The sequence below is a fragment of the Botrytis byssoidea genome (assembly GCF_014898295.1).
Source record: "Botrytis byssoidea strain MUCL 94 chromosome Unknown BBYS_007, whole genome shotgun sequence".
NCBI lineage: Eukaryota > Fungi > Ascomycota > Leotiomycetes > Helotiales > Sclerotiniaceae > Botrytis > Botrytis byssoidea.
The window spans coordinates 1,372,054-1,394,415 of record NW_024065848.1 but is presented as its reverse complement, the minus strand read 5'-3'; the positions used below and the strand labels follow the sequence as shown (position 1 = coordinate 1,394,415).

Genomic DNA, 22,362 nt, shown 5'->3' with positions numbered 1-22,362 from the left:
TTTTATATAAAATAATAAAATTATAATTATAATTGATAATTGAATAGAAATCTCGATATCAAAACTATTAATATAAAATTATTATATATTAATTTATTTAATAATAGAAATAATAAAAGTTTGTTTTTAGAATATATTCTATAAATTTGAAGATTTTTTAATATATGGAATCAAAAAAAGTGTGACGAACCCAACGAGCGTTTAGAGATCAATCTTAGAATTAAAAGTTATAGAACTAAAGAGAGTGTACTACAAACTATATATATAATCAGCTTCGAGCTTAGTGCTGTATTAGCCTGATTGAATGTGATTATATGTATATTGTGATATTACCCTTCCCTTTTGAAAAATTTACTTCAAATTTGTTTTAAATAAATAGCTTAAGTATAAAACATAATTAGTAATTATTTTCCTTTTTATTATTAATATTATCATTTTCTTTATTATTTTTATATAAAACACTTCGAAATACTAAGTACATAATAATCAATTGGAAAGTATTACAAGAAATATTTGCATCTTCTAAATAATCTTCAAAGTATCAGCTATTGATTACCTCATTTAGATCCTTACCATTATTATTATTATAATTAAAGTCAATAGAAATAATTATAGTTGCAATAGGTTCTTTTTGGTTTCAAATACTTTGGTATGAATTAAGTGGGTAGATTTATATTTAATAAAAAGTATTTTTATATTAGATATATTTGTTTTATTTGTGTAACAAAGTTTTTTTAATAGGAAAAAACTTGGGTATATAAAAATGAAATAGAATTGGAATAGAATTGATTTAAATTTTAAGAGAATTAAAGGTATTAATAATATTAAGATTATTAATATTCATTGGATTATGGTTTTAAAAATGAAATGAATTCTATAGTATATATAGAGTTTTAGGTTTATTAGAATGGAATGATATAAAGAATTTATTTGTTATTTGTATAACTAATTATTGTATAATTTAAACAAAATTGGGATAAAAGTAGGGAAAAAAAAGTTATTAAAAAAAACGATTTTTAAGAGTTATATTAAATCTATTATAAAAGGTTAAGATTTTATTTGAATTGGGTTAATTCTATTCTTTGATTTTATAAAAAATTCTTTTGAATTTTGTAATATAAGTATATAAAAAATCGATTTTTTATTTAAAATTAAATAATTTATTTTTGGTTTTCTGAATTTTATTTAGATTATTATAGATATATATGAGTTGGTTTAGAATTATTATATAATCTAAGGAAATATTTTGATTAAAAGAAAAAAGCTGAAATAATATTATAGTTTGTATATAAGATTCGAGATTGAAATAAATATAGTAAAATTGAGTTATAGAATTATTAATCACAATATTATTTATTTATAGTTTTGCTTGGATTGAAGATAATCATATATCAAATTTCTAAAAGCTATTATTAAATTTTTCAAAATCAGAAAAAAAGGATTTTAATTAAAATAATATATATAATATAAAAAAGCATTTAAGGATTAAAGAATATAAAAAAAAGATTTTATTATATTATTAAATCATTTTACTACAAAATTCCTCAATTATATAAAAAATCTCAATTTTTATAGTTAAGAAATTAAGAATAAAAAAAAAAATAATACTTTTAATTAAAATCAAGAAGATTTATATATAGATAAGAGAACAAAAGTAGTATATTTAAATAAAAGTAAGTGAAATATATATAAGAATTTTATTTATAAATATATACAGATATTATTCTATTTTTTATTTGAAAAAGCTTTTAATAATATAACAAACCTAATAAGTGTTTAGAGATTAATCTTAGAATTAAAAGCTATAGAACTAAAGAGAGTGTGCTACAAATTATATATACAATCGGCTTTAAGCTTAGTACCGCACTAGCCCGATCGGACGCGATCACGTGTATATCGTGATAAAAAGCTAATTTTAATATCAAAAATTCGAAATTATATTAATATATAATAAGAGTTTTAATAAATAATTTGTTTTAAAACAAAAATCTTTTATAACTTAAGTATTAATTATATTCTGAATATAATTTAATTATATAATATATTATTTATATATTAATATTGATAATTAAATAATAAAATACTATATTTTATTATATATTAATATATATAATTATTTATTTTAAAAATATTAATATTTAAAAATTAAAATTATATAATCAATAATAAAGAATTTTTATTCAAATATTTTTTGAAAGAAAATCTTGATTTAAATTTAAATTTAAAACTAATAATTAGTATTAAATATTATAAAATAAATTTGAAATTGAATATAAACTATAAAATTCTTAGAAATATTATAAAATTTAAAAACTTTTTTTTAGAAATAAAATTCTTTTAAAAAAGGAACTACAATATTTTTGATTAAAAAAAAATATATAATAAACTTTTCAATTGAAATATAAAGATTAATTATTTTAATTATTATTTTTTCTTATTTATATTATTTTATAATATAATTAATTATAATTTCTAAATAATATATTATTTTAATATTATTTATTATTATTATATTATATATTTTCTAATATATAAAAATATAGTTTTATAAATTAAATTAAAATATTAATTTTACTTTTCTAAAATCTCGAAATAAATATTTTATCATATTTTAAAAAGTATTTTTAAATTATTTTCTTTTTTTTAAAACTATATAAAAATTTAAAACTTAATATAAAACTTGATTATTGATATTTTTCGAAATTTCAAACTTTTGATTAATAATAATAATAATAATAAATACAAAAAACTATTTTTCAACTATATACATTCACTCTAATATAGGTTTTTATTTTATTATTAATATTTTAAAATATTATTACTCAAAATCAATTAATATTCAAGTGAATATTTCAAATCTTTCAAATTCCTGAAATTATTTTTTAATAAATATAAGATTCTATTATACAAATTTTAAAATCATTATAATAATATTTGAATTTAATATCGATTTTTAGTTTAATAAATCAAATTGTGCAAGATACAGGGTTGTGCAAGATACAGGGATATCGGTTAGCTAGGCACCACTTCAAATTTTGCGCTACTGATCTGATTACACCGAAGTTTATCCATATCAACAACATCGAAACCAAGTACTGGTTCTACCTAATTATAAGAGCTCTAGTTCAAGATATCTTGAAAGTGTATGTTGAGCTAGGAGCAATTCAAAAGTCCTATCTCATTTGTTTTGGTGAAGTCAACATACAGTTAGTAAAGTACAAGTTAGCTGCTATCTGTATACCTACACTAGGTAGATGAATGACTATCAATCGAATGGAGCTTCCGTGAGTTTCTACAAGCATTTCCAATAGTAGACGAATCAAATAAGTCTTTATATTTTCATATCAAGTTTTCTGGTGTATTTATGCATATCTTCATATTTCATCAAGATACTTAGAACAAGTAATTACTTCTATTAAGAAATCACATTAAATCGATAATCCCTCTGAGTTTGATATCATTTCTGTCGTATGAATAGAAATGAACTTGGGATTCATGCTAGGTTCAGATATCTACGCATGCTCTCGCAATTCTACCTTTCAGCGAATACAATAGCCCTGGAGATCTATGAGCACTCCAAGAAAGCTTCATTCAACTCCCCCGTTTTTCATCTAATATAGAGTGGCAAACTACTGGCTAGATAGTTCTGTGGTCACAAGAAATTTGAGACGCGACGACACTACATAACTGGCACCCTCTTCTTCTAGGTGATTGTGACATAGTTTTGCAACGGGCGTTGAGGAATTCGTCTAGTGATCGAAATGGCAGAGTGACGATGTAGCTCCAGTATTCTCCGGTTCTTACAGTCTTTCCGATCCGGGTAGATTTTACATCGAACTTTAGAATTATTTCCGACTACTTGTGTTACTGAAGTCACTATGATACATACTATCAATGACTAAAGACATCATTATCTCGATTACTCATTTCTTCTTCACATACATAAACATCCTTTAAGTCTTTCCAAGCGTGTGAATCGTTAAGATCGCCATTCCAAAGAGAAAAATAAGTTGTGTACATATGAAATCTACATGATCGGAAGCATCCAAGAAGAACGAAGCAACAGAAAACACCCAAACCCCATGCACTTGAACTTTGTGAGAACATCTCCCTCATCCAACCAGTCAAACACCAGAGGAAGTATCCGAGAGAAAAAATCAACAGAAAACACCCACATCCCATGCACCTGAGCTTCGTGAGAACATCTCCATCTCCAGATATACTTGATAGGTACAAGTCCTAACATAAAGTTCACACCCAAACAGACGACTTTGCAGCGAATCAAAAAGCTACGACGTGGGAGTTTGAAGGTGCAGAAGCATGTATGTAATATGGAGATGTCTGGAGACGACAATAAGATAACTTTGCAGTATTTGACCAGATTCGCGATAGGCAATTTACTGAAAAAGTACTCCATGAATTCAGACAATGGGATTAAGAGAAGTAAGAAACCAGAGGTTTAATCATTCCACATCGAATAGAGATCGGGAGAGAGTAGAGATCCCCGCCATGAAACATGAGCGGCAACTCAACGATCAAATTGAGTGGGATAACTCAATTGAATTTTATCCAGAATTTCATCGCTGCATGAATCCCGCAGCTGCGTGGAAACTAATGGAGTGAGCCAAATGAGCATACATAAGCCAGATCATACGAGAAAGCCCCCCTTTTCTTTTAAAGAGAGGAAGGGAAACAAGCGAGTGAAGTTGAGATGCACTTAGTTGGATGCGGGACAGAATTACATGGACCTGCATTTTCTAGAATTAAGCAAATGTGTGAAATAAGCAAACTATGCAAAATTCAACGCATCGACTTTCAATGCTATCCAGAAGAATCGTATGCAATAGTAGAATAACAAAACAAAAACGATAACACATCTCTCATTCCCTGTCTGAAGATATCAAAACAAATATGGTTCTACTAGCCAAGTCTTCTCACCCGGCAGATCCGCACGCATTCTATCCTGCTACCAAAAGTCAAAACTAATCTATCCAAGCCGATTCTCGTTTCTCCGGTCGAAAGGTAAGCAAGAATATCGCTTCAAATCAGATCTATCGACTCAACATCTAACCCCCCATTACAAAGCGCAGAAAACCCGGGCTCTCATTCTCCGTCCCCTTCCCCATTCACACCAGCACCCACCCATCTACAACTTCGCCTTCACACCTCCTTGCGCCTTCTTCAAAATCGGCTCCATCTTCGTCGCCTTCATCACATCTCCCTTGACCTTCAGTTTTCCCCCCATAAAAAGTCTCTGAGCATTCGCCTTTCCCGCGACCAATTTTCCGAAATCCTCATCGCTCAGACTCAATGTGACTGTTGGTTTTTCTCCAAGTCCTGTTCCGACTTTGCCCTCCTTCTTCAAATCGATGTGCCAGTCGGCTGTTTCGCCCGCTTTGTTCTTGAGAGTGAAGGCAAAGACGGCATTGCCTTGTTTGATGGCGTCGGCGCGGTCGGTGGGAGATGATTCGAGGGAGGAGGAGATGGCGTCGAAGGCTGCGGAGGAGGGGAATGCGTCTGCAGATTGATGGGTTAGTAAAGGGACAGTGTGGAAAGGTAAGGTCCGGAAATGAAGGAGCTTACCGTTCTTGAGAGACATGATTGTAATTGCTGTATTGATAGAGTAGTCTTGCTTTAGTTTTGACTTATTTCAACTATGTGATGTAAGAAGTATCGATCGATAATTTGAACAGATTTTTAGATTCGCCAAATGGTAAATGATATAATTGTATTCAACAAATTCAGGTACGGGAGTAAGGTACTTAAATGAAGTCCGCAAGCAGTAACGGTTGTTCACGAGTCGCAGGGTCGCATCCACACTAGCATGTGATAATGACCGAGGTCCGGCGAATGACACTAGTCTTGTTTCGGTAAAATCCGGGGAAGCTCATGACATGCGCGATATTCACGAGGAAATTTATGATTTGAGATTCCAGTTGGGATTGTGGGGAAGAAAGTTCGACTATTTAGGAAAGTAGAAACGTTTAGTGTCATAGACTTTTCGTGGGTAATATATATAGGGCCGAGGTGCATGTATCATTCGTGTTAGAGGATTGAGCCAATAGACATTTTAAGGAACACATTAAATTTTAGCGAGCCTGGTTTGAATTTTAGTTTGATATTTATATTTTCTATCTAGTTTCTAAGTACCAATCTATCAAAGTTGGAATAAGCACATAAGTGCATGTAGCTCCGAACTAAGTGCACCAAGTGACGTGAGTACCCCAAGTAGTAACGAAAGTAGCTATCGATCATCAACGCCTTAACAACCACCAATTCTTGCCCAGACCACGCCAGCCCATTCATAGGATCAAATTGTAAATCTCGCCCCTCCCAGTATTGAACGCCAATCTCACACTCATGTGGGTATTCTCGAGACACAACACAGCATAACCTCTCCCATAATAAGACTAACAAGACGCCAAGGGTATTCAAAAAGACGAGTGCTTAAGAATACTGCATGAGTTGAAGTATGTATTCATCACAATGTGGCAATGACTCGTGTATGTACTGTGTGTTTCCGTTCATTCCAAGATCACTAGTGGATAGTTCGTCACCGGAACTATGACTCTCCCCACTAAAACTTAATACACTCTGTGCAGGTCCGGGATTTGTCAAGGGATCGTGAACATTTGCAGAAGCCATATCGTCCCAAAAGGTAGTTGAAGACCAATCCTCATAACTCGAATTTGAAGGTGCACTTTGAGTCGTCCCCGTCAGACTAGGCGGTGGTCCACCATAGATAGCACTGTGTATGTTGCTTTCACCACTTTCTAGGGAAGCGAGTATAGCCCATTCGTTTTGTTGATTATCAATCTTGCTGTACATTAGGTGAGAGCTGTGAGAGCTTGATACTGGAGGAGCAGTGCGCGAAATCGTTGGTGAAGATTGTTGTGAAGTAATTGGCGTATTGCTCAAGGATAAATAATCCAGATTCGGTGGTTTTGTATTTGTGTTATATCGAGGCTTTACTAGTTGGGAGAGGGAGCTGCGATTTTCGCGTTTGGTCATCGGAGAATCGGTCCTTGTTCCGTCATAGGATGATCGAGCCGATGCCTGGTTTTGTGAAGTGTGATTGTATAAATTTGGTAACGTAGCTCGTCGAATCTTCTCTTGTTGTGCTAATATGTCATTCTCGCTCATGCTAGCATTAATATGTGTATATGGGTGTTGTTGATTATTTTTTCTTGGAAAGACCGAGGTGGATGGTGTTGGCTTTGAAATTTTTGGGGCAGACATAGCCGAAGAAGTGCGTAATAGTGCCGACTTGGTTCTACAGTCTAGACTTTGACTGTCCAAAGTAATCAAAGACGAGGCAAGTCTCTTAAAGTCGGTTGCACCAGGAGCATTGGCCTTTTCTAGGAATCTGATAACCGTTTTGATGAGTCGTTGACTTTCTTGCATCAGCTTACCTTCCTGTTTAATATCGAGACCTTGATACAGAAGGCTTAGGCCACACAATGTAAGCATTGCGTTTTTATTTATGCAGAATGAGAAAGTCATATTTCTTTCTTCGAGGAGCTGTGTGATTTGTATGAGATGTTTGCTAGAATCAGCCAAAGCAATGACGGATGGTGAAGTTTTAGATCCCAGGGAGGAACCAATAGCAGGGCGGTGAATCAACGATCGAATATAATAAAAAGCAAGAGACTATGATTTGGTTAGAGTAAACTCAAATTTACACGCCATTGTTTGACTTACCAATAAAGCTGATCGACTGCCTGTAATATCTGTTGATGGTTTATCTTGAACAAATGTAAGCTTCAGATGAGTCGGTAAACTATCAGACCATTCGTTCAAGTCAGCCACCAGAGCAAAAAGTGTCTGCAACGATAGGTCATGAGTTGCAGCTGAGGGATAAATTTGCTCCAAGACTTTAGACAGGATGCGTGAGCATCGGAACAGAGCAAGAGCACTAGAAATTCTAGTAGGTTCCCCTGGAAGCATGGGTTGATATCCTTTCTCATTCATATGTTCATCATCTATATCCGAGGGATACTCCGCGTAGATATCGTCTTCCCTTAACAATTTAGGGAGGCCAAGGAGGGAAGCAGAAAAGCTATAGGAGATTAGCATTGCAATACAACCTCTAGCATAGTTCTTACCAATCAACAGTATACAAAGTCCAAAACACCCTCTTTCTCGTCTCAGCAGTCAACAAATCAAAAGAGAATCGCTTTTGACTTTGATGTAAACCGAGTCTGTGCGAAAGACCAACAGCAATTCCTTTGTAATGCTGTAGGCTATTATAGTCCCCCTTTTGAATGCAGTAAATAAGTGCTAAAATCAAACACTGCAGTGTTGAGATGTTGTTCTCCATCAAAATAATGTTGAGCGCTGTGCGCCATTGGTTCTCACATAATGATATTTGTTCCTTATCGGGACAATCGGTAGAGAGACCAGCGATACTAAAGACAAGGTGTAACTGAGCCAATTTATGTTGGTCTTTCACTTGATGCGGATTTGATGAATATTCATCGTATAGAGTTAAGAAACTATGTTTGTGTATGACGGGAAACAATGGTGCCCATTCTTGGAAAAAGACGTTTAGACATTTGTCTGAGAATAAGCGTGGGGGAGCGAAACTTGAGGCAGGTGTAATCGTTGATAACGAGGTGGATTCATTTTGGGGGTTCAAAAATGTTTCTGTGTCAAATCCTACGAAAGACTTGCCGCTGTCTTGGATTTTACGCTTGCAGATATCTAGAAAGATATTAGCGAGGTAAACCTTACATGATTTTTTGAAGTGATTTCCTACCGACAAAAGATCTTCCACTTGATGCTCCCATGAAATATAAGTTGGAACGATCGCCTTCCAATAAATGGGGTGAAGCTTGGACCTTAAACATGTCTTCCTTCGGAGGTGATGACTCTTTTCGACTTTCGACAGGAGGTGAAGCTGACGTTGAAGACAGTGAAGTACGTCGATTGTCGTGCATCTTCGAGAGCATATCTATCTTCTCATCCTTTCCATCAAGTAATTCTTTCATCTCCCTTATTTCTCCCTCTAACGTACGAACTCTCTCCTCTAAAGACTCAGTACTACAAGACTGGAAGTCAGCAATTGTGGACGGAAGATTGTTCATAGAGAAGGAGGAACCAATGCTATGCTAGACAATCAAATACCGAGAAAGATATGGGTAACGACCGTAGGTATGAAAGACGGTTAAACTCACTATCCTCTAGGAAATGCTCGTCGACTCAATTTATCGCTTGTCTTACATTCGAACCCAACACCAGAACACTGTGAACAACATGGTCGAATGCCATCGCAGCGTATCTTTTTGCTTCGACATCTATCGCAGGCTTGGGCAATCCGACTTTGCGAACTCGACGAGCCCACCTTTATGATCTTCATGGGCAAGATTCCGGGCATTTCGAGGATAATTTTCCGCCCTCTTTCAATGTTGTGTTGTTGAGCAAGAAGTGGTAAATGTTATTTGCGTCTTGAAGAATAGGTTTCGGTACGTTTTCGGCGATGCCGATATGCTCAACGTTGGTATGTTCAGCTTATCTTTTTTTGCGATCGGGGGTCAATTATCCAATGTAACATTGAGCGGCTTCGTGATAAACCTTAACATTCATTGAGAGGACTGATTTGCCAATCGTGAATGGAGTGGAGATAGTGGAGATGTGATACCTGTATGTGATGTTCTAGGTATGTTCTATGTCGTTAGATGAAGAAATACTCGCTCGGATAAGAGGGTGAAGGGGTTGCATATAAACGTGTTTGAAGGCAACTAAACTGAAAGGGCCGGATCCTTATAACAAATGGGCATGGAGAAGGGATCTGGGGCAAGGTACTTTGGTACACTGTCGGTGTTCATTCATCCGTCCAATAACAAACTACTTTATTGACGGTCGTATGATTGTGATTGGGTGGTAAAATGATTGACTGCATAACCGGCCGGTGGATTATCCACAAAGTCAGAAACCCTCAGACTAAAGAGAAAGTTTTTTGCGGGGATGATCTGGAGGAAGGTACGCACAGAGGCACGGTACCTACAGGGTGTACAGGTAACACGATGGGTCATCTTGGCTATCACCAAAGCGGCCAAACGAGCATGATGATTTCCTTAGATCTGGGTAGGTGACCTATTTTGGATGTGTCGGTTTTGCATGGCTTGCGGTTTGGTACAATCTTGAAGATTTGCGAGAGGCATCGATATAGATACCAATGTCTACATAGGTATATTTATCAACTTTCTTCTTGGCGATCGTTGCACTACAACGACTTGAGCACTTAGCAGTCACTATCGAAACTTAGTTGTACCGGTACGTCAACAAGCACACATACCGATTGAAGAGAAAAGAAAAGTATTTGAATTCAGACTTTTCAAGGTGGACTAAACGTACCAAAAAGTATTGCCATCGTTCCAAACTACCTATGTGAGGTTAGTAAGTTACCCCAGAAAAGGTTATTCGATTAGTGTTATAGGTCTACTGTTATATCTCCTCGTAAATTTCTTTGCGGGGTTTATAGCAAGATGTTAATGCGAGGGTTCCGACAATCATACAGTCCTTCGCTAGCAAGATTAGGTAAGATATACTACATAACGTCGACGTTAACACCCGAATTTCGGACCTCATCACCCTATCTATATATTGAACATCAAGAGGCGGCTGATTACACCTTGATATAAAATAACAATAATACAGAGTTATTACGATTCTCCCCCATATTCTCTAATTAGGCTAATTGCGTCATATCTCAAACTCCGAAAATGTTAAATACCTGTTAAAAGAACAGCGTCATGTGAACCATTTGTTGACCCTTCATTTGAAAATGAACTTTGACTTTCATGGCTAGTAAGGAAAGATCAGCAATGCCCGAATCCTTGGGAACATCATTAATGGTACTAGTTTTTAGTTGTTAAGCAATTGGCAGGTTGGCAGGCTAGCAAGGAGGCACAGAGGAAATAATCGCACACGCACGCTTATCTTATACGCTTTACAGATGCCGTCTTGTTCCAACAATTATAGATGTCCGCAGATATCTCTTGGTCGAGCATTAGACAAATACTCTCGTAATAATTGCCGACGCCTTGACTCGTGCTGATATTAGTTGGATTCGGCGATATACGGAATTGATTGCGCCTCAAATCCCACTAATCTCACTAGCATTCAAATCATAGGCCAACTCGTGCTCCCCGAAATCGAGGTTCTGGAATTCTTCTCTGATAATTGGTACAAAAATGCGGTGTATTTACCGCATTTTACTACTAGTTTACATATATGATACGAATGCTTGACCCCTCCGGACATTATCCAGAATCCGAACTATAATCGTATATTCACCCTTCGCACATAAACGTAAATCGTTCCGAAAGAACAATAATAACTAATTGGATTTCTATCCAATAAAAGATGTCTCTATCTCACGTCGTTTGTCGAATTCACAGGCCCTTCCAGGATATATTTCTCAGCATGCGGGAGAACTGTAGTTGGGAGACAATGTGTAACTTTTTCAACTAAAGTCGTCCTCTTCGTTGCTTTCTGCGCTGGGATCATCATGTTTCGTATCCACTTGCACCGATGTCAGAAGTTGAGAAATACTTGAGACTTTGGACAGATTTGATATCTATGAGCACTATTAGCATATCTAGAAGACAACAAACACAAACAAATACAACAAACCTCTTCATTGATAGCCCCATAAGCAACGCCTAATACGTCGGTCTCTATCTGTCTCAACTCCAATGCATTGGCTTGAGTATTGGGGTCGACCGTCTCCCCGTCCAATAATGTTTCCACTATTTCTTCGCTTGCTTGAAGACGCTCTAATTGCAATTCAATCCTATCTCGCATCAAATTTAGCGCTCGAAACTTGAGAATATCCTCGCGTTTGTGACCACTAATTAAGCTCTCAAATTTATCAGTAGATTCTGTGACGTCTACATCTTGCCAGAAAACCTTCAACGATTGTGAGCCATCAACTTCCTGCACAGTTTTGAACTCCAAGCCGTCTTCTTCGTTCAAACACGCAAGGTAAACAAATGGACAATCCCATGAAGTTTCTCCGTTCGAATGGCCAAAGATACGAACGGATGGGCGTTTTCCAAATGCAGCAACCTTCGCTACACGCAAAGGATCAGTTGCTATTGGCTCTACGTCCAGAATTAATGATGTCAAGGGAACTTCTGAGTCGATAAAACCATAATTGAAGAGATTCTCGGCATCACTCTTGACTCCATAACTAATGGTTATTTCACTTCCTTCATCCAAGAGTATATCTGATGCAAGGACAAGTAAGGCATTGCCATTCGTCGTGTGTTCCCAATGTGCATTGGGTGTGAATGAGTGATTAACCATGTCAAGAACAGGCACCATCACTTCTTCACCATTTTCAATTTCTAGACTTCTTGATCTGTACCAAGCATCAACTCGTATCCAGTCTGACAGTAGTAACGGTTGTAATGGACCATCTTCTTTCCACCAACACGAGTGACACCATGGTATTTGGATGGTCTTCTCGCGCAGATTTTCAAAATCTCGTGATAACGCGACCATTTTGTTAGCAAGAGAGTTCTGAGAAAACAATTAGCAAGTCCCACGATGGCAATCATTGTTCGTTTTTATCATACTTCTAGAGACGTTCCACTCAAAAAAGTTTTCTCTTCTTCAGTCCACATGGTTGGAACTGGGATCTTCTCTGGCAAGAACCTTATATATTCTGACCACGGATTGTTCACCCCGACATTGAGGGCAGTTGCTGACTGCACATTCGTATTATTCCTTGCAATAGTCATCTGTAGCAATAAGAATAACCTCGCGTCTTCTCTAATCGACTTTCCCCCAACTGCTTCTCTCAACTGTTTGAAATGGAGATCTACCCTCTCCATTTCTAACAGAAAATCTTTACCTAGGATAAGGTCACTAGGGATGTCGAGTAACGTGGGCAGATCATGCGCATCTACTGAGCTCAGCGTTTTTGTAGTGATAATACCATTTGGCAGGCTGGTGTTTTCTCCTTGTATGCATATCTTAGATGAGGAAACAAGAGTATCGAGGAAATCTACATTGTTCAACTTGCACCAGGCAGGTAAGGAAGAAAGAGGAAGAGGAGCAAAATGCATTTTCGCCGGACGTGTATTTAACGTAGCAGTAAAGTTATTTGATAGCAATTTGCTTGAATAACTTTCATTCGATTTCTGAAACAATGAAGGACAGTAGTCTAGTGCTTGTTTGTTTGTTATAGTATTGCAATTTCTATCATTAGAGTGTTCCTGCCGCCAAAATCTCAATTGTTTTGCCAGAAGGCGGTGAAATGGCTTGTTCTAATTCCTCCACTCCAGATTGGGACAATTGATCGTCTCCAGGGCTCTCCGCCGTTCACCATCTTCGACGAGACCTGGCAAGTAGAAAGTATTCATCAGCATCTATATCGATCGGCTACTATGCAATTCTCCCTCCTATACATCTCATTTGTGCATCAAATCATCCCATCCTCACTCAAGCTTACCCAGCATCTCTACTCTCATAATACGATAGTCTAGTACACCTCATTATCCAACAATCTCATGCTCAGATCCTTTCAATCAAACACGCCCCTCTATAACACTCTCCTGATAGTGACTCGTCCAAAGAATGAAACGACAATCACTTCCCCGTCCGAACCTTCATATCAATACCCATGCACCTTTTCCCTCCCCCTTCCAGTTCACTAATCCTTCTTATCCAAACTCATCTCACCCCCCCAACTCCAAGCCTCTCAATAAGTGGCCTTCCACGACGAGCCGCCCAGCTCTACCCCTCATCAACAAGCCCGCCACTCCCTTAAGCGTAGTTCACCAATTCACACCTGGGCAATCCATGGCTCCACAACCATCATCACCTAGCCGAAGCCTTCGTCCAAGAAAAGCCACCCGCCCAGCCCTCAACGGGATCAGCACAATGGAGAATCTACTTCTCGCTAGGCCTTTCCTTCCCCGTTCCGCCCCCCATGCAGGACTCGGATTGGAATGCAGTGTCGTGTACGTAGAAGATGACGAGATGTTGAGATAGATGATGCATATCAAGTAGAAAAAGAATTCATACGTATTTCCACAACTCTACTGTGTTGATTAACCCCCAGTGCTGCTGCAGTCAAGCCTTTCATTTTCTTTACAAAATGAAGACCCAGATGTGAGGAATTCGACTTTATTCGGAGCCCTCTCCGATCATCTTGCCATCACACCTCAAATTACTTTCCCTTCCCTCCTCACCTCTCCCAAGCCCAGGCCGAAGCCCAGGCCCAAGCCTAAGCCCAAGCAATGCCATGTACGTATCTAATCTCACCAGACCAGGCAGAAGCTTTAAAACACATGAGTTTCCGCTCTACCCGAATTTTGAATTACTTATCCCGCGATACTACTATATGCAATGTAACAGTACTGAATATGCAAGGAAAAATGGCAGGTATGGTGGACCGTTGAGATAACATAAGGTATGATAAGCGCAACAGGGTTAGTTGCAATGAGGAATGGATAGACGTGAAAATTTAGATACTATGATACAGAAACGACATTCAGATGGACGCATGAGTAATTTAAGATAATGATAAGTACTAGGTAGTGTATGAACTAGACGAGTGTAGAGAGCAGAAATTCTTCAGGTCTGAGTGCTTCAATAACCATTGTAATCTGCAATGGTTTATTCAGCATTGATAGTAGATGTGGACCCCTCAAACCGTATCCAAATACCCAAGTCAAATTCTCGTGCCAGATCACGTCAGATCTCCCATACAAAGTATCTAAATTGTATTTTCTTCCATTTCTTTTCCATACGCCCATGTAAGTGCGAAAATAACCTAAACCTCTCTATCCATCACCATCATATCCCAAGCGCCGCCCCTTGTATCGTATAATATACCTTCCTATTACCCCTACCTCTTCCCCTCACCCTCTACTCAAACTCAATTCTCTTTCCCCTCAACCCCGCGAACCCTCCAACAAACTTCCCAACCACATACCCCCCAAATGCTCCAGTGACAACGGTAACAGGCCATTTCTGCCATTCCCTATCCCAATCCAAAGGAATAGGTACTGCACCCAACCAAGCACCAAGCGCACATCCTAATGCCGCACCGAAAACTTCATCAATTGGCGCATACAATGATGCTACTTCGAGCCATCGAACTGAATCCACACCATGGATGTAGTAGAGGGGGAAGAGTGCTAGAAGCGAGATGTGGGCGGAAGAAAGAAGTGTATGTTCGATGTGGGTGGTGAAGGGAGCGCCAAAGAGGATTTGCAGAGCTGTGACGGCAGGGACGGTTGTGGCTGTTAGAATGAGAGCGAATATGGTAGTCTATTAGGCAAGAATATTAGTAATTGTACAATCATATCACTTGCAGCCAATATTCAAAAAGAAAGACGTACAAATATCTTATGATTATACTCTCCGCCCTCCAATCCCTTTCGCTTCTCTCCCGGCTTCAATTTCTTCGCCATATTTGACCCAGCAGCTGGTAAACATACAACGGCATAGGCTACCTGCAACAATGCGACAGGCAACAGCGAGTGTAATAAGGTGTGTACTGGGTCTGCGACCAATGCATTGAATCGGAAATAATATGCAGATAAAAGGATAGCTGGCTGGATGTGGGTGACGATACGAGCCATATCTGAAGAAAGGAACTCTGTGGGGAATGATTTGGATTTGGAGGTATCTCCAGATACTGGGTTGATTCCGGACATGGTGACAGGATCGATCAATGGCATTTCTGGTGTTGTCAATTTCGAGATGTAATTTATTTTTGGGATTACGAGCTTCGTGTTTTAGAGCTCCGTCACTAGCGTCGGCATTTTTCGGTAGGGTGCCGAAGAAGTTTTAATATTGGAATTTAAATGCACCATAAAGTAGGTACTAGTAGGTAGTAGCTTGGAGATATTGTAATTTGAGAATATTCATGATTTATTCTGGCCATTTTTTATATTTTTTGGAAGCTTTGGAGCCAATGTTGCGACACTCAGGCAACCCTTTGCTTCTTGACATAGCTCGTAACATTCGTAATAGCAATAATTTACCCAGCTCCCTCCCTTCTCGTGATATCGCAGAACCTTACAAGTAATCTTGAAGTACTTCTCCCTACTCTCAAGATCTTGTCCATGTATAGCAACTTCTTAGCAGCAGGAATCTTCAGATCTGCCTTCTTCTTGTGATATCGAGGAACCATCCAAGCAACATTTCAACCGATCATCCATCGCTCAAGATGAAGATTCAGGTCTAGCCACCAAATTTCTCAACGAAAGATCATAGACAATATCCTCAATCTTCTTCACATTGTACTTGATACCATCACTTCTTCTCCTCAGAACATCATTCTTCAAATTGAGAATCTGGAATCCTGCATGTAAATCCTTAACGAATTGACTGATTTGTAGAGGTCTCTGGTAATCTCCGAGAGTAACGGAATTGATAGCCAGTCGTGAAAGCTCTTCGATCAAGGAAATGAGGGAGAGGAGGTATTCTTCGATACTGATGTGGAATGCGTCTCGGTCTTTGAGGTTGACGGGGACTATTATCTCGTTAGCTGTGCTATTCATAGAGAATCTGTGTGCAAAGTACCTTGGAGAATCTCTCCTACTTCCTCAATGGTGAGAAGTCTTCCTGACCGAGCAGGCTTTCCATCTTTGTTCAAACCCCCCAGCCATCCGCAGAGAAGAATGGCAAAGATCACATTCTGCACATCTCTTGTCCAGATCCCATTATACCTATTCTTGTTAGTGAGGCATTTCATCGTAGAATCCGCAGCGCATACTTGTAATATGGATGGTTTGAAGCAATGCCCGCAAGCTTTTGAATACTTTCAGCTTCTTCCTTTATGGCATTCTCTGCAGAGACAAGAACGGGCTGCACTATGAAATATTAGATGAATGGGTTTTAAACAGCCAGCTTGGGAAGACTTACAGTGAGAAGCAGGTGTGGAATGAGCTCGAGATAAAACTGACTGAGCATTTCTGCATTGCCTCTCCAATGTTTGTAGAATAGCTTTCAGTTGATCTCTTACTTCCGCATCTTCATCAATCTTAGTTTGTAGATCTTCAAAGATCTTTGGGTCAACCATTCCATTGAGATCCGACATTTTACTTGAAGATTATTGGAGGGGTAATGTGGTGGGGGTTTACTTTGTAGATTTGCTTGAAAGGTTGAGCTTTGAAGAATAAATTTCACGTCACACAAGCAAAATATTTTACCATCAATACGAATAGTACATTTCACAACGCGTCAGTCATGGCATCAATATCGCGTACGCGGGTTTGAACGCAACGCAACGCATACGATAGAGATAGAAAGGTTCAAGATAAGATTTATCATGATTCGTGATGATATTAGATTTTACATGCAACTACAGCTACGAGATTCAACACATGCCAGTTGCCAGAACAGCATTTGAACCCACATAACTGATCAATAGCGCGCGTCAAATAATCTCATTACCGCGACTCTTGATAGAAAGCATTCTATTCAAAAGAATTTACCACTTCCATAAACACAGCTGAAGACCAAATCACTAATACTCTTCTTTACAGTCCAGGCAAGCCCAAATTTGTAATGAAAAGAAGTTGTTCGCTTCACCTGGAGGCAGTGTAATACCAGGGAAACTGTGGGAATGATCATGCGCAAGCACAGCGGACCAATCCCGAGGGACAAAAATAAGTATAATCAATGTGACCGTCTATGACGATCTTTCAGAGATTAAACTGAAAAGAACAGATACTACACTTGATCTAAGCCTATAGAGAGAAAGTCTTGTTAGCAAAAGACTCATGAATATGAAGAAGAGTGTAAAAAGTAGGGCGTTACTTACCAATAGGCAAAGAGAGCTAAGGAAAAAAAAAAAAGATGAATCAGGGAGAGAGAAGACGTTTATATAGATGCTGGGTAGTGGCCTGTGCGCACTAAAGAAGAGGCCAGTTGGTGCAAACATGTTTGACGAAGTAACAAATGTGACAAACAGCCTTGACCGCCCGTTCTGCCGTATGGACGTGTATGGTGCACGTACTAGGCAGCAAAAAAGACCTCTTTCTGTCAACAACCTTTGGTCAACCTCTCCATTCGAAATGATCCGCTTCGTATGTGGTGTAATGAGAAAGTTATACTGTATGGACTACCTCATGTGTATACCTAGGCCCTTACTAGGTAAGTAAATCATGTTCAACTGAACTGCTCAAGAAGAATTATACAACCTCATTCATTCTACTCGATTTACTCCTTACGAGCCTACTAGTAGTTCAGCTACAAAAACCGCGATGAAGCTGGAGCTCGTAGTACCTATTTGGATGCAGAGTCCTTCGAATGCGCATCCCCAGTCAGATGATATATGAGCTTCACGTGATTAAGATTGATGGAGTCCACATCTACAACAACCTTTGCATGCAGACTTTGTACACTGCTTATTAGATAAGTTACTGATGAATATCCATTTCAATTTCATATGTACGATTGATCTGTTTCCGTAAAGTTGCTCGCCAGGAGGCTGCCCAGTTTGATTTCATTGGCGTAAGGCAGAGGTAATATCTATTGGATTTGCAGACACCATAATAAAAACTAATCTCTGTCTCAATTGCTCGTTGCTATAAGCATTCCGATACCCGCAGACCAATTATGCTTGGTCATGATATTCTATTTTGTATCTATCACCTTCATCAGTTACAAAAAGAGTTGTCTCTCGTCCTTTTCAAAATGATTTGATTCGCATACCTTCTCAGATTCACCAGCAAAGCGTCTCGACCTCCCCCACTTCTCCGCTACCACGCCTAGTATCTTCTTGAAGATGTGTATTAATATTGGCACCATTATATCTCTATTGTCTTCTTCTACTTCATGAATCCCGCTTTTCACCTTCCACATTCTCCCACTCCAGATTTGCTTTCTTTCTATTTACCTGGCACATTGAAGCCAAACTCATCTCGACGTTGAGATCACGTAGTTCTCAACCGGACTCAGACACTGCATTAGTTGAGACGCTAAGTGTAGTAATGAAAGTTGGTATCAAAGGTTGCTGGTCACTTTGCTCTCTCCACGTTCAACACCTATCATATCTCAATGCGTATTTCCAATGGTAGCCTTGTTAAGTGAAGAGTCAGTCATACTTAGGTAGATTCTTCATAAGACATTTCGACCGAGAGATCGACCTCTTCCTCTCCAAACCCCGCAGATTTCCAATAGTTCAGGCTAGCGGGCTGGGTAACCCTCTCCACCAGTATGAGCCACTGCAACATCCAGAATCTATTTGGAGTTTTGTTCGGTCTGAATATTGGAATTAAATTCAAACATTGAAAGTCATCGATTGTCGGACTGCAGCCTGGACCCTGCTTGTACAATCGCTGCAGTAGTTCTTGCATCTCCTTCTATATTATTAGAAGTAGGCGTTGATGGAATTGATTTTATAATCTCCATCTTTTCGTTTTATATCGTCGTATGACCAGCCATGACAAAATATTTTCTGAACTTCTCATGCTTTCATTCCATATTTTGGTTCATTCCTTCCCATTATCTCGCCCGTTCTCAATTTCACCTTTCATAACACTTGCTTTGATAGGCTCACTGTGTTCGAGTGTTTTTAAAGGTTTCTGTCAGATCAGTTTTTGGTACGATGCCAGATGTAGTACTCATTCAAGAAATTGCATTTTCTTTACTATCAAACCTTCAGCTCTCCCAAGATAGCATCTTCCGTTTCCAGTGCTATGAAAAATTCTATTCTTCTGTCAATTCTAGAAGCATAGTTTCATACACAATCAAAAGTGAAAAATGCATAATTATGTTTACTTCCGAGGGACAATCGTTCGCCAGTCACCCTATTTAGATTATTCAGAATAATTTATTTCGACTTATTGTCTCACTGGTTGACACCGAGATCTGGTTATATTTTCGGGATTCACTTTTACGCAAATGAGAATCTGGAGAGCTCTTGAGGATGATAGGGTTGATCGCTAGTACTGATAATCAGGTAAATCAAACCTCATTATTTCGTCTTTTTTTATATTTCGGCTATTGCAATTTGAAGTCAGTTTAGCTCGAGGTTTCTACGATTGATTCATCATTAAAACGAAGATATATGCTTTATCGCTTATCACACTCTATAATTTATAGTATGAGTTTTTGAACAAATTTAAAACACAAATCATTAACATGAAATCTGCCGGTGTTATCGATGAGTTTCGGTTTGAAAAGACGTTTGAGTTGACGGGCGTTTTTAACAACCTAGGCGGAACCAATTAGGATTCGAGCAGCTGTGAAGTAGAATTCCATGAAGAATTGAGAAAAACTCTAAGGATACTCGACCTCAAATACTATACGCTAAGGGTGACATCTGACATCATATAACCTGAGAGGCCTCGCTTCCCAATGCGTCTCTGCTGATAGCAAGTCTGATCGAGTAGAGTACAGATGGAGCAGCACTTACGCCTAAATGCCAATACGATATGATACTCTGTCCAGAGAGCTACTCTGTGGATGTGTAGGGTTAAGCAATCTTGGCTCAGTGCTCTCGCTTAGTCTACTGAATAAATGGCTCAAGGAAATTCATCTACCTACTTATGACATGATGATTTTCTCTCTACCTCTAGGGAATTTATCGTTGAAAGTGATCTATATATCAGGTTTCATCAAACTTCACTTTCAATCAACTCAATCTTTCAATCATGAAATATCCCTCATCAGTGAACCCATTTACAAAATTTTCATTAGAAGTGGATTTGAATATCACTTTCAATCATCACTTCGGTTAATCGAATTTTCCTGCTCATAAATAGCCTTCCCTCTCTGATTTCTTTTCACAAAATTTCTTCTCCTCTACACAGACAACCATCGATCCAACAATTCGATTGATCGTGGTTTGCATACACGACTCATACATTCTTCATCAATTCGAGATTGAAAGAGAAGCTTTTGAACACCTGAGGCCTTCTCCAATTCGATTCAAAAAAAAATCTGCAATCAGGACCTCTCTCTTTTCTGGCAGGTTTACCTCAATAACAAAACTAAACGTCGAAGAAGGCTCCTCGATAGTCTTCACTTTCTTTCAGTTGCCAAGCAAGAGAAAGATACATCCAGTAAGTGTCTCTTGAATTTCTTTTAACAAATACTCTTCAAGTAGCGCTATGCGTTAATGAGGATGTTGGGGTCTTAAATCTTCTACCTTTACCTCATTGCTTATCGGTTGCATACTAATGTTGCAAACATGATAGACAACATGACTTCAGAAATTCCTTTATTGCTCGGCCTTCCTCGAGACCGATGGACTCTCAACCTTTTAAGGGGCACTATTCAGGAGTTGGCCAGAGAGAATTACCGTATCGAGCTACATCGGCTAGGGGAAGCGAGACCGGTCCTTATGAGTCGGCTGGACAACCTACTGGACAGACTTAGACCAGATACTGTCAATATGCTCACCGAAAGACATAGGCAAAGAAACTGGCGTCAGGAAGATATCGTCAGAAATAGACGTGCTGCACGACCTATTGCTAGAAGAGTAGTACGTCGTCGTCGTCGTGTCGCAGTTAGAGCCAACAGACTTCAACCGCGAATCAGATTGAACCTTAGAAATAAGGAACCGCCTCTACCAGCAGGGGCTGGGGTACTGAACAACGCGATGCAGAATCCTTGCGCACAATCGGAGCTGTCTCTAGACGCACAGGCAGCGCGCACTTCACAAATACTACGGGCTGTTAGCGGACTTGTCGAACAACTTAGGGAACGCATCTCGGAGTTGGAGGCGATGAATGATAGATTGACGACCCAGTCTGCTTCTGCAGCCACGGCACGAGGAATAGAGGCTGATGGATTGATGGGACGTATTTCATAGTTGGAAGCGGCTAATAATAGATTGACAACCCAATCTGCAGAGGCAGAGACGAGACGAGCAGTAGAGAGGCCTATAGATTGATGGGAAGCATCTCAGAATTGGAGGCTGCTACAATCAGTATGCAGGAAGATAATATGCGCTTCGACGAGGGGACGGTCGGTGTTTCGGAATCCGCGCTGAGGGAATTGGTTGAAATCAATCGAGAGAAGAACGATAGATGGGCATTGTCTCGAGATGTGTTGCGTGGGCTTCTCAGTGATCGAATAAAAGTGCAATTGCTCGATGAGGTAGTCCGAGAATGGAATAGGGCTATTGCTGAGAGAAACGCTCGGAGACAGAGGGGACACCAGTAGTCGATGGGTCACGGGAGAGTGACTCAGTTCGGTCGATGAAGCAAGCTTTGGCGAGTTTATTTCAGCATTCATCGAGATTTTCATTATTGCATGGCTGGTCATTATGCTTGTTTACTAGTAATACAAGCAATGACTAGCTGGATAGATATATCACGTGGTTCGCTGGGTGGAATTTCTGCTTTCTGTCTCCTCAAGGGCTGCGAAGGATAGGTATGGCAA

General features: G+C 38.7%; 6 protein-coding genes across 6 annotated transcripts; 1 reads left to right on the top strand and 5 right to left on the bottom strand.

The window, feature by feature from the left end:
• Window positions 1-5,146: 5,146 nt before the first annotated feature.
• Window positions 5,147-5,599, bottom strand: EAE97_004473 (uncharacterized protein; the record flags this gene model as incomplete). Its single annotated transcript, XM_038874985.1, has 2 exons — window positions 5,147-5,517; window positions 5,584-5,599. 2 exons carry the CDS (start codon window positions 5,597-5,599, stop codon window positions 5,147-5,149), a joined length of 387 nt encoding a protein of 128 aa, XP_038734429.1.
• An 848-nt stretch (window positions 5,600-6,447) lies between these two features.
• Window positions 6,448-9,376, bottom strand: EAE97_004472 (uncharacterized protein; the record flags this gene model as incomplete). The annotated part of the gene is made up of 5 exons (XM_038874984.1): window positions 6,448-7,650; window positions 7,702-8,059; window positions 8,106-8,703; window positions 8,759-9,042; window positions 9,177-9,376. The coding sequence occupies 5 exons, from the start codon at window positions 9,374-9,376 to the stop codon at window positions 6,448-6,450; spliced, it is 2,643 nt and encodes an 880-aa protein (XP_038734428.1).
• A 2,091-nt stretch (window positions 9,377-11,467) lies between these two features.
• Window positions 11,468-13,076, bottom strand: EAE97_004471 (uncharacterized protein; the record flags this gene model as incomplete). The annotated part of the gene is made up of 3 exons (XM_038874983.1): window positions 11,468-11,581; window positions 11,638-12,528; window positions 12,585-13,076. The coding sequence occupies 3 exons, from the start codon at window positions 13,074-13,076 to the stop codon at window positions 11,468-11,470; spliced, it is 1,497 nt and encodes a 498-aa protein (XP_038734427.1).
• Window positions 13,077-14,883: 1,807 nt separating this feature from the next.
• EAE97_004470 (uncharacterized protein) lies at window positions 14,884-15,701 on the bottom strand (the record flags this gene model as incomplete). Its single annotated transcript, XM_038874982.1, has 2 exons — window positions 14,884-15,288; window positions 15,360-15,701. The coding sequence occupies 2 exons, from the start codon at window positions 15,699-15,701 to the stop codon at window positions 14,884-14,886; spliced, it is 747 nt and encodes a 248-aa protein (XP_038734426.1).
• A 64-nt stretch (window positions 15,702-15,765) lies between these two features.
• EAE97_004469 (uncharacterized protein) lies at window positions 15,766-17,196 on the bottom strand. The gene is made up of 4 exons (XM_038874981.1): window positions 16,891-17,196; window positions 16,742-16,838; window positions 16,549-16,694; window positions 15,766-16,498 (listed from the first exon to the last, which is right to left on the bottom strand). Exons 1-4 carry the CDS (start codon window positions 17,063-17,065, stop codon window positions 16,188-16,190), a joined length of 729 nt encoding a protein of 242 aa, XP_038734425.1. The 5' UTR covers window positions 17,066-17,196; the 3' UTR covers window positions 15,766-16,187.
• A 3,982-nt stretch (window positions 17,197-21,178) lies between these two features.
• EAE97_004468 (uncharacterized protein) lies at window positions 21,179-21,790 on the top strand (the record flags this gene model as incomplete). Its single annotated transcript, XM_038874980.1, has 1 exon — window positions 21,179-21,790. The coding sequence occupies one exon, from the start codon at window positions 21,179-21,181 to the stop codon at window positions 21,788-21,790; it is 612 nt and encodes a 203-aa protein (XP_038734424.1).
• Between the last annotated feature and the right edge of the window lie 572 nt (window positions 21,791-22,362).